Source organism: Loxodonta africana, chromosome 13 (assembly GCF_030014295.1).
Source record: "Loxodonta africana isolate mLoxAfr1 chromosome 13, mLoxAfr1.hap2, whole genome shotgun sequence".
NCBI classification, from domain to species: Eukaryota; Metazoa; Chordata; class Mammalia; order Proboscidea; family Elephantidae; genus Loxodonta; species Loxodonta africana.
In genome coordinates this window covers 85,496,186-85,509,277 of record NC_087354.1, presented here as the reverse complement: position 1 = coordinate 85,509,277, position 13,092 = coordinate 85,496,186, and the positions used below count along the sequence as shown (strand labels likewise).

General features: G+C 36.1%; 1 protein-coding gene across 15 annotated transcripts in view; it reads right to left on the bottom strand.

Annotated features, from left to right (window-relative positions):
- The window catches only part of RAPGEF2 (Rap guanine nucleotide exchange factor 2), a 316,637-nt gene that overhangs the window by 123,005 nt on the left and 180,540 nt on the right, over positions 1–13,092 (bottom strand). For 11 of the 15 annotated variants that reach the window (XM_023558460.2, XM_023558463.2, XM_023558464.2 and 8 more), the window contains exons 5-7: positions 9,799–9,874; positions 7,868–8,035; positions 5,502–5,519 (exon numbers count right to left, since the gene is read on the bottom strand). In XM_023558460.2, coding sequence (XP_023414228.2) covers positions 5,502–5,519; positions 7,868–8,035; positions 9,799–9,874 — 262 coding nt within the window. The other 4 variants (XM_023558461.2, XM_010598140.3, XM_023558467.2 and 1 more) reach the window with 3 other exon arrangements.

Below are 13,092 nucleotides of genomic sequence, written 5' to 3'. Positions count from 1 at the left end.
TCACTTGTGAAGATTTTTGTTTTATGTTGAAGTGTAATCCATACTGAAGGCTATGGTTTTTGATCTTCATCAGTAAGTGCTTCAAGTCCTCTTCACTTTCAACCAGCAAGGCTGTGTCATCTGTATATCACAGGTTGTAAATGAGTCTTCCACCAATCCTGATGCCACTTTCTTCATATACTCCAGCCTCAAGGAGTACTTGCTCAGCATACGGACTGAAGAAGTATGGTGAAAGGATACAGTCCTGATGCACACCCTTCCTGATTTTAAACCACACAGTATCCCCTTGTTCTGTTTGAAACACTGCCTCCTGGAGTATGTATAGTATTCTGGAATTCTCGTTCTTCACAATGCTATACATGATTTGTTATGACCCACACAGTCAAACGCCTTTGAACAGACAATAAAACACAGGTAAACATCTTCCAGGTATTCTCTGCTTTCAGCCAGGATCCATCTGACACCAGCAATGATATCCCTCATTCCACATCCTTTTCTGAATCTGGCTTAAACTTTTGGCAGTTCCCTGTCAATGTACTGCTGCAACTGTTTTTGAATTATCTACAGCAAAAGTTCACTTATGTGTGATATTAACAATACTGTTCGATAATTTCCACATTCTGTTGGATCATCTTTCTTTCGGATGGTGACAAATATGGACCTCTTATAGTTAGCTGGTCAGGTAGCAGTCTTCCAAAATTCTTGGCATACATGAGTGAGCACCTCCAGGGCTGCATACATTTGTTGAAGCATCTCAACTGATATTCCATCAATTCCTGGAGACTTTGTTTTTTGCCAATGCCTTCAGAGCAACCTGGACTTCTTCCTTCAACACCGTCGGTTCTTGATGATATGCTGCCTCCTGAAATGGTTGAAAGTTGATCAATTCTTTTTGGTACAATGAATCTGTGAATTACTTCCATTTTCTTTTGACGTTTCCTGTGCCATTTAGTATTTTGCCCATCCCAGACCCAGAAAAATTTTGCCCATAGCATCCTTCAAAACTGCAACTCCTGGCTTGATTTTTTTCTTCAGTTCTTTCAGCTTGAGAAATGTTGAATGCATTCTTCCCTTCTGGTTTTCTAACTCCACGTCTTTGCATATGTCATCATAATACTTTACTCTGTCTTCTCCAGCTGCCCTTTGAAATCTTCTGTTCAGCTCTTTTACTTCATCATTTCTTTCATTTGCTGTAGCTGCTCCACGTTCAATAGCAATTTTCAGAGTCTCTTCTGACATCCATTTTGGTCTTTTCGTACTTTCCTGTCTTTTTAACGATAGTTTGCTTTCTTCACGTACGATGTCCTGTCCTTGATTTCACTGCACAACTTGTCTGGTCTTTGGTCATTAGTGTTCAATACATCAAATCTGTTCTTGAGACAGTCTCCAAATTTAGGTGCGATATACTCAAGGTTGTATTTTGGCTCTTGTGGGTCTGTTTTAATTTTCTTCAGCTTCAGCTTGAGCTTGCATATGAGCAATCGATGGCCTGTTCTACAGTCGGCCCCCAGCCTAGTTCTAACTGATAATATTGAGCTTGCACACCATCTCTTTCCACAGACATAGTGTATTTGATTTCTGTGTTTTCCATCTGGTGAGGTCCATGTGTATAGTGGTCATTCATGTTGTAGACAAAAGGTATTTGTAAAGAATAAGTCATTGGTCTTGCAAAATTCTGTTATGAGATCTCCCTGCAGTATTTTTATCACCAAGGCCATATTTTCCAACTACAGATCCTTCTTTTTTGTTTCCAACTTTTACATTCCAATCACTAATAATTACCAATGGATCTTCTTGAATTTTGTATTAAGTTCAGACTGCAGAACTTGGTCAAAATGTTCAATTTCCTCATCTTTGGCATTAAAGGTTGGTGCGTAAATTTGGTCATCTTAAAACTCGTCTTCCTTGTAGGCGTATGGATATTATCCTATCACCGGCAGCCTTTACTTCAGGATAGATCTGGAAATGTTCTTTTTGATGATGAATGTGACGCCATTCATCTTCAATTTGAATTTCCACTATACTAGACCCTATGATTATCTGATTCAAAATGGCCCACAGCAGTCAACTTTAGCTCACTAATGCCTATGACATAGATAATTATGTGTTTCATTTAATTTCTGTCAATCTCTAATTTTCCTAGATTCATACCTCATGTATTTTACATTCTGATTATTAACGGATGTTTGCAGCTGTTTCTTCTCATTTTGAGTCATGCCACATCAGCAAACGAAGGTCCTGACAGCTTGAGTCCGTCCATGTCATCAAGGTCGACTCTGCTTTGAGGAGCTGCCCTGCCCAGTCAGGGCTCGTCTTCCAGCACTCGATCAGACAGTGCCCCATGCCTACTCACAAGGGTTTCGCTGGCCAGTTTTTCAGAAGTGGACCACCAGGACCTTCCTCCTAGTCGGCCTTAGTCTGGACGTTCCACTGAAACCTGTCCACCATGAGGGACCCCGCTGGTAGCTGAAACACTGGTGGCAAGTTTCCAGTACCACAGGTGTATGCAAGCCACCGCAGTATGACAAACTGACAGACGCACTGCCGATACACAGGCATACCTCGGAAAAATTGTGGGTTTGATTCTAGATCACTGCAATAAAGTGAGTATCACAATAAGGCGAGTCACACAAATTTTTTTGTTATCGCATTAGATAAATATTAACATTTCCAGTAGTTTTGGAGGTTTGCTATGTTAGTATTAAATTATTACCCATGTTAGTAAATTAAATGTATGCTAGATTGAGTTTGCATGTATGCCAAACATACTTTAAAGTCAAAGTTATAAATATTATTGTTTACAAAACTTAGGGCATAACTCTCTATGTAAATGCGATACAATCAAAATGTATCTTAACGGAATTCATTGCAATGGTCGACTTCTTCGAGTTCCCTCACTGTTGTGCGTCATCTGGGACTGGAGTTAACTTTAGTTGTTAACTAGGACATGCGCAAGAGTACAGCCTTGGTGTCTGCATCGTGACAAAGAGCACTGCTGGCCCTCCTGGCTGGAGCTGCTTGATCAGCTGACATGGATAGACAAGACGGTTCTCTCAAAACTGGTCAGAGACCTGTTATCTATTAATATAATTTGTCCTTGCGCAGCAACTGCTCATGTTGAGTCCAGTTGCATACTGGATAAATGTAGCAAGAGTTAGGCTTGACAGCCCACCCTCACCTCTTGTTTATTAGAAACAAACAGTATAATCCCAAGAAACTCACCGAGATAAGGAGTTTCATTTATAAAGAGGGGACCATAGCAGACAGATGTCAATGAAGGTATATAAGTAATAGGGGCCTCGTAGTTTCAACAACCTTTCGCATGGGCGCCCTCATGACCCTTTGTGAACTTTATTTCCAGCCAGCACATTCTCATGTACGGAGCTGGTATTACTTTCATTTAGTGCCCTGCTAGTTCCCTTCCACTGCAGCACTCGCTTTTCCCTGTGTCCTATCTGCTTGGCACCTACGGGTCTTTGCTTTGGACTACTGGTACCCCTGTACTGATGATGCCCGAAGCACATGCTTCCCTTGCTTATTAGGTAACCCATCCCTGTATGTATTACCTGCCCAAAGTCTCAAGTCAGTCTCTTTAGAGACTTATCCCAAATCTTCCAGTCTCTGCCAGAGACCTTATCAACCACCTGCCTGTATGCTTTACCCAGTCTAAGACTGAAAATTCATGCCACATTCTATTCTCTGGCAGTCTTAAACACAGCCTTAACCTCAACTCATCAAAATGTAAGAAAATGCTAATGAAAGCTATCTTCAATGTTCCCTTCTCACTGCATTTTAAAAATGCTTATTTTCTCTATACAAACTTCACACGCTTGCTTTGAAAAAAATGTCCTGAAAACACGTTTCACGGTCTATATGAGTATTCATGTTTCCGAAGAAAAATCATTATAATCTGTTTTAAATTATTGCAATACATCTAATTTTAAAAGGTATACATCATAAATCAGTGCACATCTTAAACTCAATTCCTAGTTCTAAATGGGAATAAGGCTAACTGGTAATTTTTTTCATGTTAAAACCCACCGCCACCCCGCCCAAAAAAACTGCTGCTGTCAAGTCAATTCCAACTCTATATAGGACAGAGTAGAACTGCCCCACGGAGTTTCCAAAAGAGCGTCTGGTGGATTTGAACTACCAGTCTTTTGGTTAGCAGCCATAGCTATTAACCACTAAGCCGCCAGGGCTTCCCACGTTAAAAAAGGGGGGATTAATCACATACTGTTGCATCTTTTAAAATATGAAGTTGTACATTTTTAAAGTGTATCTTTGAAAACTTAAAAGTTTTAAAGACTGATTTTTAAAATTTTTTCTTATAAAAAATTTTCAGACTGATCACATTATTTAAAAATTAACAGTGCTTCTAAAAGACAACACAGCAAGCATGCTACCTGTGGTAATACGTATTCTCTTGTGCAGAACATAAGAGCAACGGCCTCCTCTTACTTTGAAAAATTTTACAAATAGTTCATGCTTTTAGGCAAAGTTACTACAATGGCCAGAGATACTATATTTTGGACAGGCTTCCTCTAGTGTGAATTAAATTACTTGTGATTTTTTTCCTAGACAATAAGAAAAAATCGCCACAAAATCCTACTAGGTACTTAACCAGTTTGTTTCCAGAGACAGCTCTGTTTTCCTTCCTTAAACCCAAATGACCCTTATTTCAGAGAGTAACACTAAAAATCTAAATTACTCATGTATTGGCAAGAAAGAAATGAGCAAAAATATTATTATAGGCCTTGTGACTAAAATGCAGAATGAAATAAAAGCATGAAATTTGGTTAAAAATAAAGCACAAATAAGAAAATACGAGAGATTTTAAATTCTTATTTCCTTTTTGACTAACCTCTCTTCTGACTAGAAGTTTGCCAGTGGTCTCCCAACACGCTCAACACGTTCTCACACTGGGAGTCTGAGCTTTAGCGCTTTCACCAGCAGCATTAAAAAGAAAATTTTTAATGGACTTCCCATAGGCTTTCATACAACAAGCAGTAAAATTTCACTGTATCTGTCTGTCTCCTTTTTCATTTCTTTATTTTCAAAGCAAGTTGGTAAAGAACAGTGTGCTCTCGCTCGCTGCAGTCAAGTCGATCCCGACTCATAGCGACCCTGCAGGACAGCGTAGAGCTGCCCCATAGGGTTTCCAAGGAACCCCTGGTAGATTCAAACTGCCAACATTTTGGTTAGCAGGCAAGCTCTTAAGCACTGTGCCATTTCTTAAAAATAATCAGGCTGCACTTTTTTTCTTTCTTCAAAGGTGGCTTAGTCCCTCCCTCAGTCTGCACAAATAAAGTAGCCTCTGCCACCACCTGGTCTTACCAAAGGGAATGTTTCCAGGTCTAAGAGACTTGACTAAATCGGGGCAAAATGCAAAAGGACAAGACCAAGCAAAACACACCCATATTATAAACCCAGTAGTTAACAATGCAAATTAACAGACATACTTAGGTTAAAGTTAGGAGACCACACACAAATTACAATACCTGAGATTTAGTGCATTCCTTTGAGCCAAAATGAAATGAGTGCCATAAAGGAGGAAAGGAAAAGATGAACATTATCAGACATGCTACAGTACATCTGCCAAAATGAAGATAATGTTAAAATTAGGTTAAGAATGATCATATAGAATTGGCTAAATGTATAATGTTTTCTATGTTCTTTAGCCATGCATTTGAAATGTACTTGTAATCATTTAAAATCACCTGTGAAGTATGATCATGCAATTCTTTTAAATAAACTTTTTACCCTCAGTTTCACCCTGCTAGTCAATTTTATTCAAAGAGAAATATTTCTGTTAAGAATAAATAAGGCTTAAGGCTTATGCAGATTAATAATTTTCATTTAATTCTTTTTACCATGTGGCACCACGTATGCAAAAGAAAGTCTTGTTCTTGTCCTACACTGAAATCATGAATTTGGGTAAAATAATAATCAAATAATGTATAAATATAATTAAAACACAACTGGCACAAAAAGAAAAAGGATCCAATATATTTAATTATGACTACATTGTTGCCAAACTTAACCCATTTAGTAAAATTAACACCAGCATGTCACGTATTAGTAAACCAGTATATGATCCATTTGTAATCAAGTTTAAACATTCATTCTAGTACTGACTTTTACCTAAAAGAAGTACCCGTTGACCAGGTAAGACACTTTAAAAACAACTTAAACAATCTTGTAATAATGATTTAAAGAAAAAAAAAAAAAACCCCACACACAATTTTGAAAAGTCAGAACAAGAAAGGGGACTCATACAGGGATAATGAGTGCAGTTTTCCATACAAGGAGAAAAAGATGGGGGTACGGGAAGAAATAATTATGAAATGCTCACCTTCACTTACATGTGACAAATGTAACTATAAAATTAAACCAATCAACGTGAACGCAATTTTAATGCACACTCCCTCTAACTATCTTAGTATGCACACTGATTTGGAAAACAATTCCAAAGCAGACAGAACATTAACAATCACTATTAGGTTGAAATATGACATTCAACCTTGTACTATTCATATGCATGACTATTTTTAATACATTATTTCCTTCTGCCATTATGCTGCATCAACACTAAAAATATTACCTTCTCTTATAGACGATGTTAACAAAAAACCTTTCATAGTTTTTTTTTTTTTTTTAAATACCAAGTCTCTCCAACAGACTAACAAAGCTGTCTTTGTGATGAGTAAAAAGCAACCCTTTTCAAATGAGGTCAATGGAATGATTCAACTATGAAATTCATGTTAAATTAAAATAGTGCATGGGTAGCAAGACGAGTAGGCAGGGAGCTGGTGGTCAAAATTACATAAATATTCAAATACAAAGAGCTCTCTTAGAAAGAGAATACATGAAGTGTGGGTATAAAATATTATATCTCTTAAAGTTATGAAAAATCAAGTGAATTTTAATTCTGTATGTACCTTCCCTTGCATTTATACTTATTTGCAAGAAGAAAATGACAGATTAAAAAAAAAGAAATAAGAATGTAAAATAGTTTTCAATTACCTACTATTTTTTCATATTTTTATTTGAAAATTAATTTCACATATGACTACTCATTTAACGCTATTCTATGCACATATAAGCCATCTTTCACCTTACTGTGACATATCCACAAATCAAGCTACTTTCTTTCAGAATGAGAGATCCTTAAATATAGTTATAACTATTTAAGATTAGCCACAAGAACAACCTTGCCCAGTGCATCTAGGCAGAAAGATAAGAATAAGGCTCTAAAACAGACTTAATTGAGGTCTTGTGCAAATCACATGATATCTATATCTGATTTCCTTAAAAAATAAAAAGCCATTTACTTATCAATGAAGTAAATGACAACCAAGTGGGTTATAGTATTTAAGAGGATTTCTGACTTTATTAGAAATATATCAGAGGATTTTCAAACTGGGATTTTAAAAACCCCCCTTTCAAATTATTCTTATCTTACTTCATTGGATTAAAAACCAAAAGAATTCTCAGATAACATACTCACAATGATATGAAAATGTACAAAAACTAATTTTTAAGTTATCTACTTTCTTAATAAAAAGCAGGTATGATACCAATCACTTTGTGGGCAAGCTTCACATTAAAAGATCTCAATTACTATTTTACATGCCCATCACAAATCTCATCCTCAAAGAACATTTTAAGAAATAAAAAAGTTGAATGATATCTTTCAAAATCTTATTTCAATGCTTTTTAAAAACTATTCGTAGCTTGTGTGTTCCCAGCAAAATCAGCACATTAGATAATCAGTCATCAAAAATGGATTTCTATAAATGTCTTTCTATAAAACTTCCAACAAAAAACTAAAGGTAAATAAAAATATTTTGCTTTTGTAACTTACCGTATGATACCCTCTAGGCAAAGGTGGTTTACCCACAGGGTAAGGATCCACAGTGTCAATAATTGTTTGCCTTTCACCTTTTTGGTTGATTTTTCTAAATCTTCTTCGAGACTGTCGATGAGAAGCTTGACGCTGAAAATATTCTTCATTTTCATCCATATAGTCCACCTGAAGTAGGGCCCCCCCCCCAAAAAAAAATTCATTTCTCCAAACCCAGCATCCCACATTTGTATTAAACACAGAAAAAAACTTACAAACAGACTGTATTCATTCACTTTGGAAAGTCACTTGTCGACAAAATATCTAGACAGACTTTAAGTGTGTCTGACTTCTCTGGAACTAACTTTTTTCTTTCATGAAGAGGTATTTTCAGTTTCACTTAGGACAATATGGGAAATTCTGAGTTTCCTGTAGTTTCAAAAAGAAGGATATTTTCAGTAGTCTTTGTACTGATTTATTCTTAAAAGACCTCATAGGGTACAAATTCACTGTGGAAGGACCTGCCACCTTGTCTTAACTCGAGTACAGGGACTTGATGTATATGAGTAAATCTGGGGAAAAAACCCACTAAATCCCAAATGACTCAAGTAAGACTGCTAGATTGGCTGTGGTAGATTATCTAAGGGTCTCTCTCTTCCTACTTTTGTTCTGTGGCTTCAGTTTCCTTTTTTTTTTTTAATTAATAGTGCTATTTTAGAAAATAATTCCTCATTTTGAACATTTTAGAAACCGATGACTAACAACTGAGGATAAGAGTTACATTAGGTTAATCCTTGTTATACATATATATTGGAGACGTGATTGCTCACAATACTGGGGCTTCTTGGATTCAGACACTGTTCTTCGTAGTATTTGTAATATCAGCTACTGTAAAATATTCAAGGTATTTCAAAGATCAAAACTCCTTCCAAGAAATCTAAAAATAGCACTAAGAGAGGTCAAAATCTCCAGCAAAAGATCCCGGATGTCTACACATTGGAAAGCCCTATGTATCTGCCTACATTTTGACCAATCCTAAGTCTTTACTGACCCCTATTTCACTTTCTCACTTAAGGGTAAATTTTGCGAAATTTTACTAAGAATTTTCACTAGCTTTTATGAGGAAGTTCTCTAACGGAACTTCCTCTCGTACAGTATGGGGAAGAGCCCTAAAACTTCCCTGAAAATAGACCTAAATTTGTTTAAAACACACTTTAATAAATGTGAATAAAAACCTTTCATCAAAACCTATACTAGGCCATTTTTTTTATTTTACAAGCTGTACCTTCTAAGGTGGTAGATAATAGTGGAAAGATAAAAAGAGTATCAATATCTGCTTAAACCCCCCCACCTTATTTTTTGTTTCTGACTTTTACAAATTGGTGCATATTATCTTATTTTAAAATTATTTTTATACAATAAGGAAGTATAAGTTTTTGAAAGTTTCAATAAAAGTAATTATGTTGCTAATATCTTTTAACACATTATTTAATTTGGATATAGTCTGTCTTACATGGTTTTTTTAAATCATACAATTTAGTTTTCGAGAAATAAAGATGCCAACCAGCACAGTAAACCTCTACTTTTTTGTCAATTATTTTAATGAATTGATTTCTTTACGATAACTGTCCTCTGAACAGATACTACTATAATTCATTGGATATTATTCATTCATTTTAATCAACATTTGAAGAACTAAAAATCCTACAATTAAAAACTTCTCCCCCAAATTTCAGTCAAAAAGTATTATCACAGATTGAATTACAAAGTTTAAGTACAGAATATTTAGGCATTTGCCCATTTTTTAAATGTCTTTTTCATACAGTACTATGATTTCAATTCTTAATAATGAAAAGTTATGACATATATCTAATATTATAAAATACATAGTAAGTAGCTTATTAAAGCGTCTTTATTTCGTGAACGGGGATACTTGACAGGAGCAGTCTTACCACAATCATCTCAGAAGGCTCTAGAACAATGCATTCGCAGCCACGCCGGAAGCTCCCTGCAGAACGCTTGCCGAAACTAGAAAGAAAAAGTAAAATTCAATGAGGACAATCTCAGAGATTTAAGAAATCTGACTTACCAATTTAAGCGAACCCTCCAGATAAACGTAAAAATCAAAAACAATTATAAAAAGTGCACAATACAGAAGGAAAAATTATCTTTAATCATTACTTGCACAGAATGACAAGAACGAATTCAAATTCTCAAGCTCCAGTTGTATGTTATCAAGAAAATTCCAACACGATGGTTTTAAATTAATACCGTAAGTTACGGAGAGTCAGTATGAGTGCGTTTTGTGTTGTTTTCAATCATTCCCAATTAGGTGAAGTTTTAGAATATCAAATAGAGGTGGGAATTACATCTACGGCAAACTACAAAAATATCCAAAGTATAAAATATATGTAATTCTCTTTATAACTTAAATTGATTAGGTTAAACACTTCTTTCCCCTAAAAAGTGAATATATTTCTAAAGTTTCAAAGCAATTAAAATTTTAAAGAAGATATTCAACATGAGACTGCTTTTTCTTAACTATAATTTAAGCGGATGTGCACACTAAAAAAACCACTCCTCCTAAAACGTTTGCACTAGTGAACTCAAATACAGCACCCATGCCCCATCTATGGTCAACTCCCATCTTAATGCCAGAGAGAGGTGTTGCCTCTGACACAGGTGAAGGCACACAGAACCATGAAGAGAGTCCTGGAGAAGCTAAGTAATCCTGACTTGCTCTAAAAATGCACAGCTGGCCCTTGCCCATTCACTACTCCAAAAACCCCCCTTTTCCCCCAGTCGACATTAACATTATTAGGAGCTATTTTTAATAATCCTATCTTTAAGAAAAATATAAGAAAAATTATTCCATTTTAAAAAAATTCCAGTTCTTTTGAAAACCCTCTAGGTCATGGTGGTATACTACAGTCTGTTAAAAAATATAATGTAGTTAAAAGTATAAAAGTTTGTAATGCCTACAATGTTCACATAACACTTGATAAAAATCAAGAATTGAGTTGTGCACAAATTTTAGCAACAAACCAGATAAAATTCGTTCCCACTGAGTTGATTCTGACTCATAAGGACCCTATAGGACACAGCGGAACTGCCCCATAGAGATTTGAAGGAGTGCCTGGTGGATTCAACCTGCAGACCTTGTGGTTAGAAGCCGTAGCTCTTAATCACTATGCCACCAGGGTTTCCCAAACCAGATAAAGTATACGCAAATAAACAATACGGTTGTCATTTATTTTATGCCTAATTCTTGTACCAACAATTCCCTATTTGAGGATTAAGGCTGTAAATCCTCTGATCAGTTAGCCATTAGTTCAACAGAACTTTACAGCTAGGGAAATACTCACTCTTAACTTGCGCTAAAACTATTACTCTGGAGATAAAAAGTCTGTATCACCTAAAATGTGCTATAGGAAGTATCTCCACCAGAGCCTTTTTGGAAGTGAGCTGCACTAGAATGAGAAGAAATTCTCTTTGCAGCCTCCCTGACAAAAGACTCAAGCTCCACTGACTGTGAGAAAAAGCTAACAGTAGGAAAAACAGCTGACTCTCCTTCAGGTTAATTTCTTGAATACACTGAGGGGAAAAAGTGCACACAGAACACACACACAAGCAAGACAGAGCAAACTGTCTCCTTTATCCAAAAACCTGGTTTTGTTTTCCAAACATGGCCAACAGCCCAAACAGAAAGACCCAAAGTAGAGGTCAGACATGCAGTGACAGGCCCGATCAATAGCAAGGCCTCTGGGCTCACTCACAGAAATGGCCGACTCTCAGCTTCAAAACCGGAAACTGTAAGCTAGACAGAGAGTAATGAGAAATGACAGCTACAAAACATTAAGTCCACAAAATATTTTTCCTTCTATTATCTGATCCCTTGGAACAACAAATATATAAATAAAGTAGGTAAATATCATTATTAACTAAGTTTTCAAAAAGCTTTTATCAAGTTCTACACAAGAAAATGTGAGAAAAAAATTGTTTTGAACTGTTTTTAAAAATTCAGTCTGGAAAATAAGTACAGAGGCTTAAAAAAGCCAAACAGATTGAGAAGTATAGGAGATATATACTTAATATCTCATGGCAGTAAGATCAATTCTTTTAAATATTTCAGTGAACGGAGATGAAGGGAAATCCTCAGGTTTGCAAATGACACTCATACTTTTTAGATAATAAAATGAAGAAGATTTTATAAAGTTTTATGGGAGTACAGGAAACCAGTAATCACAAGGCTTCAATGTGCATAATGAAATAACCTACATGAAGTGATCAAATGAACATAGTATTTAATATCACATTAAACAATAAAGAACTCTAATCTTTTAGTTGGCTGATTTCCACAAGTAGATTGCCGAACTTTTCTTCCTAGTCTACCTTAGTCTGGAAGCTCCACTGAAACTTGTGCAGTATCATAGCAACACACAAGCTTCCACTAACAGATGGCTGGTGGCTGTGCGTGAGGTACACCGTCCAGGAATGGAACCAAGTCTCCTGCATGGAGAGTAAGAATCCTACAACTGAACCACCACTGCCCTGGCAGGCCTGGAGACCTACTTCCTACATCAGCTAATAAAACCCTTAGAAATTACAACAGGGTTGCCCTGAGTTGGGGATTCACCTGATGGCAGCTAGCAATAGCAACAACAATCTTTTTGTTAAAACTTGAGAATGAAAACTAGAAGTCTTTAAAGGCATTAGCACATTAAACTCCTAACACAATAAACAAATGATAGGGCAAATCTCAAAAGGATGGACGAGAGTAAGAAGGAATCAAAAACAAAATGATGCATAATCTTATTAAAAAAAAGCTTGTAAATCAACTGCTAGAATACTATATAGGAACATTTCTAAAGGGAAAAACAGAATGGAAATGTTACCAACAAAAAGCACCTAGAGATATTAAGGAGATCCAAAGGGCTTTCTGTAAGACCAGAAGCACAAATTAAAATAACATTCCATTCAATCTAAACAGCAGCTCAAAGTGAGTATCACTGAAATGCCTAAAATAATGATTTAAGAAGATTTAGAAATAACACAGATTCAAGAAGAACCTGGGTAACTTAAAATCAACTGTGGAGTTGATTTGGACTCATGACCCATACGTGCAGAGTAGAACTGCTCCACAAGGTCTTTTCTTCCGTGGTGTGACTGGTGGGTTCAAACTGCCAAACTTTAATAGTCAAGCACAAACCATCTGCAACACCCAGGAAACTCAGGTAACTGAAAAG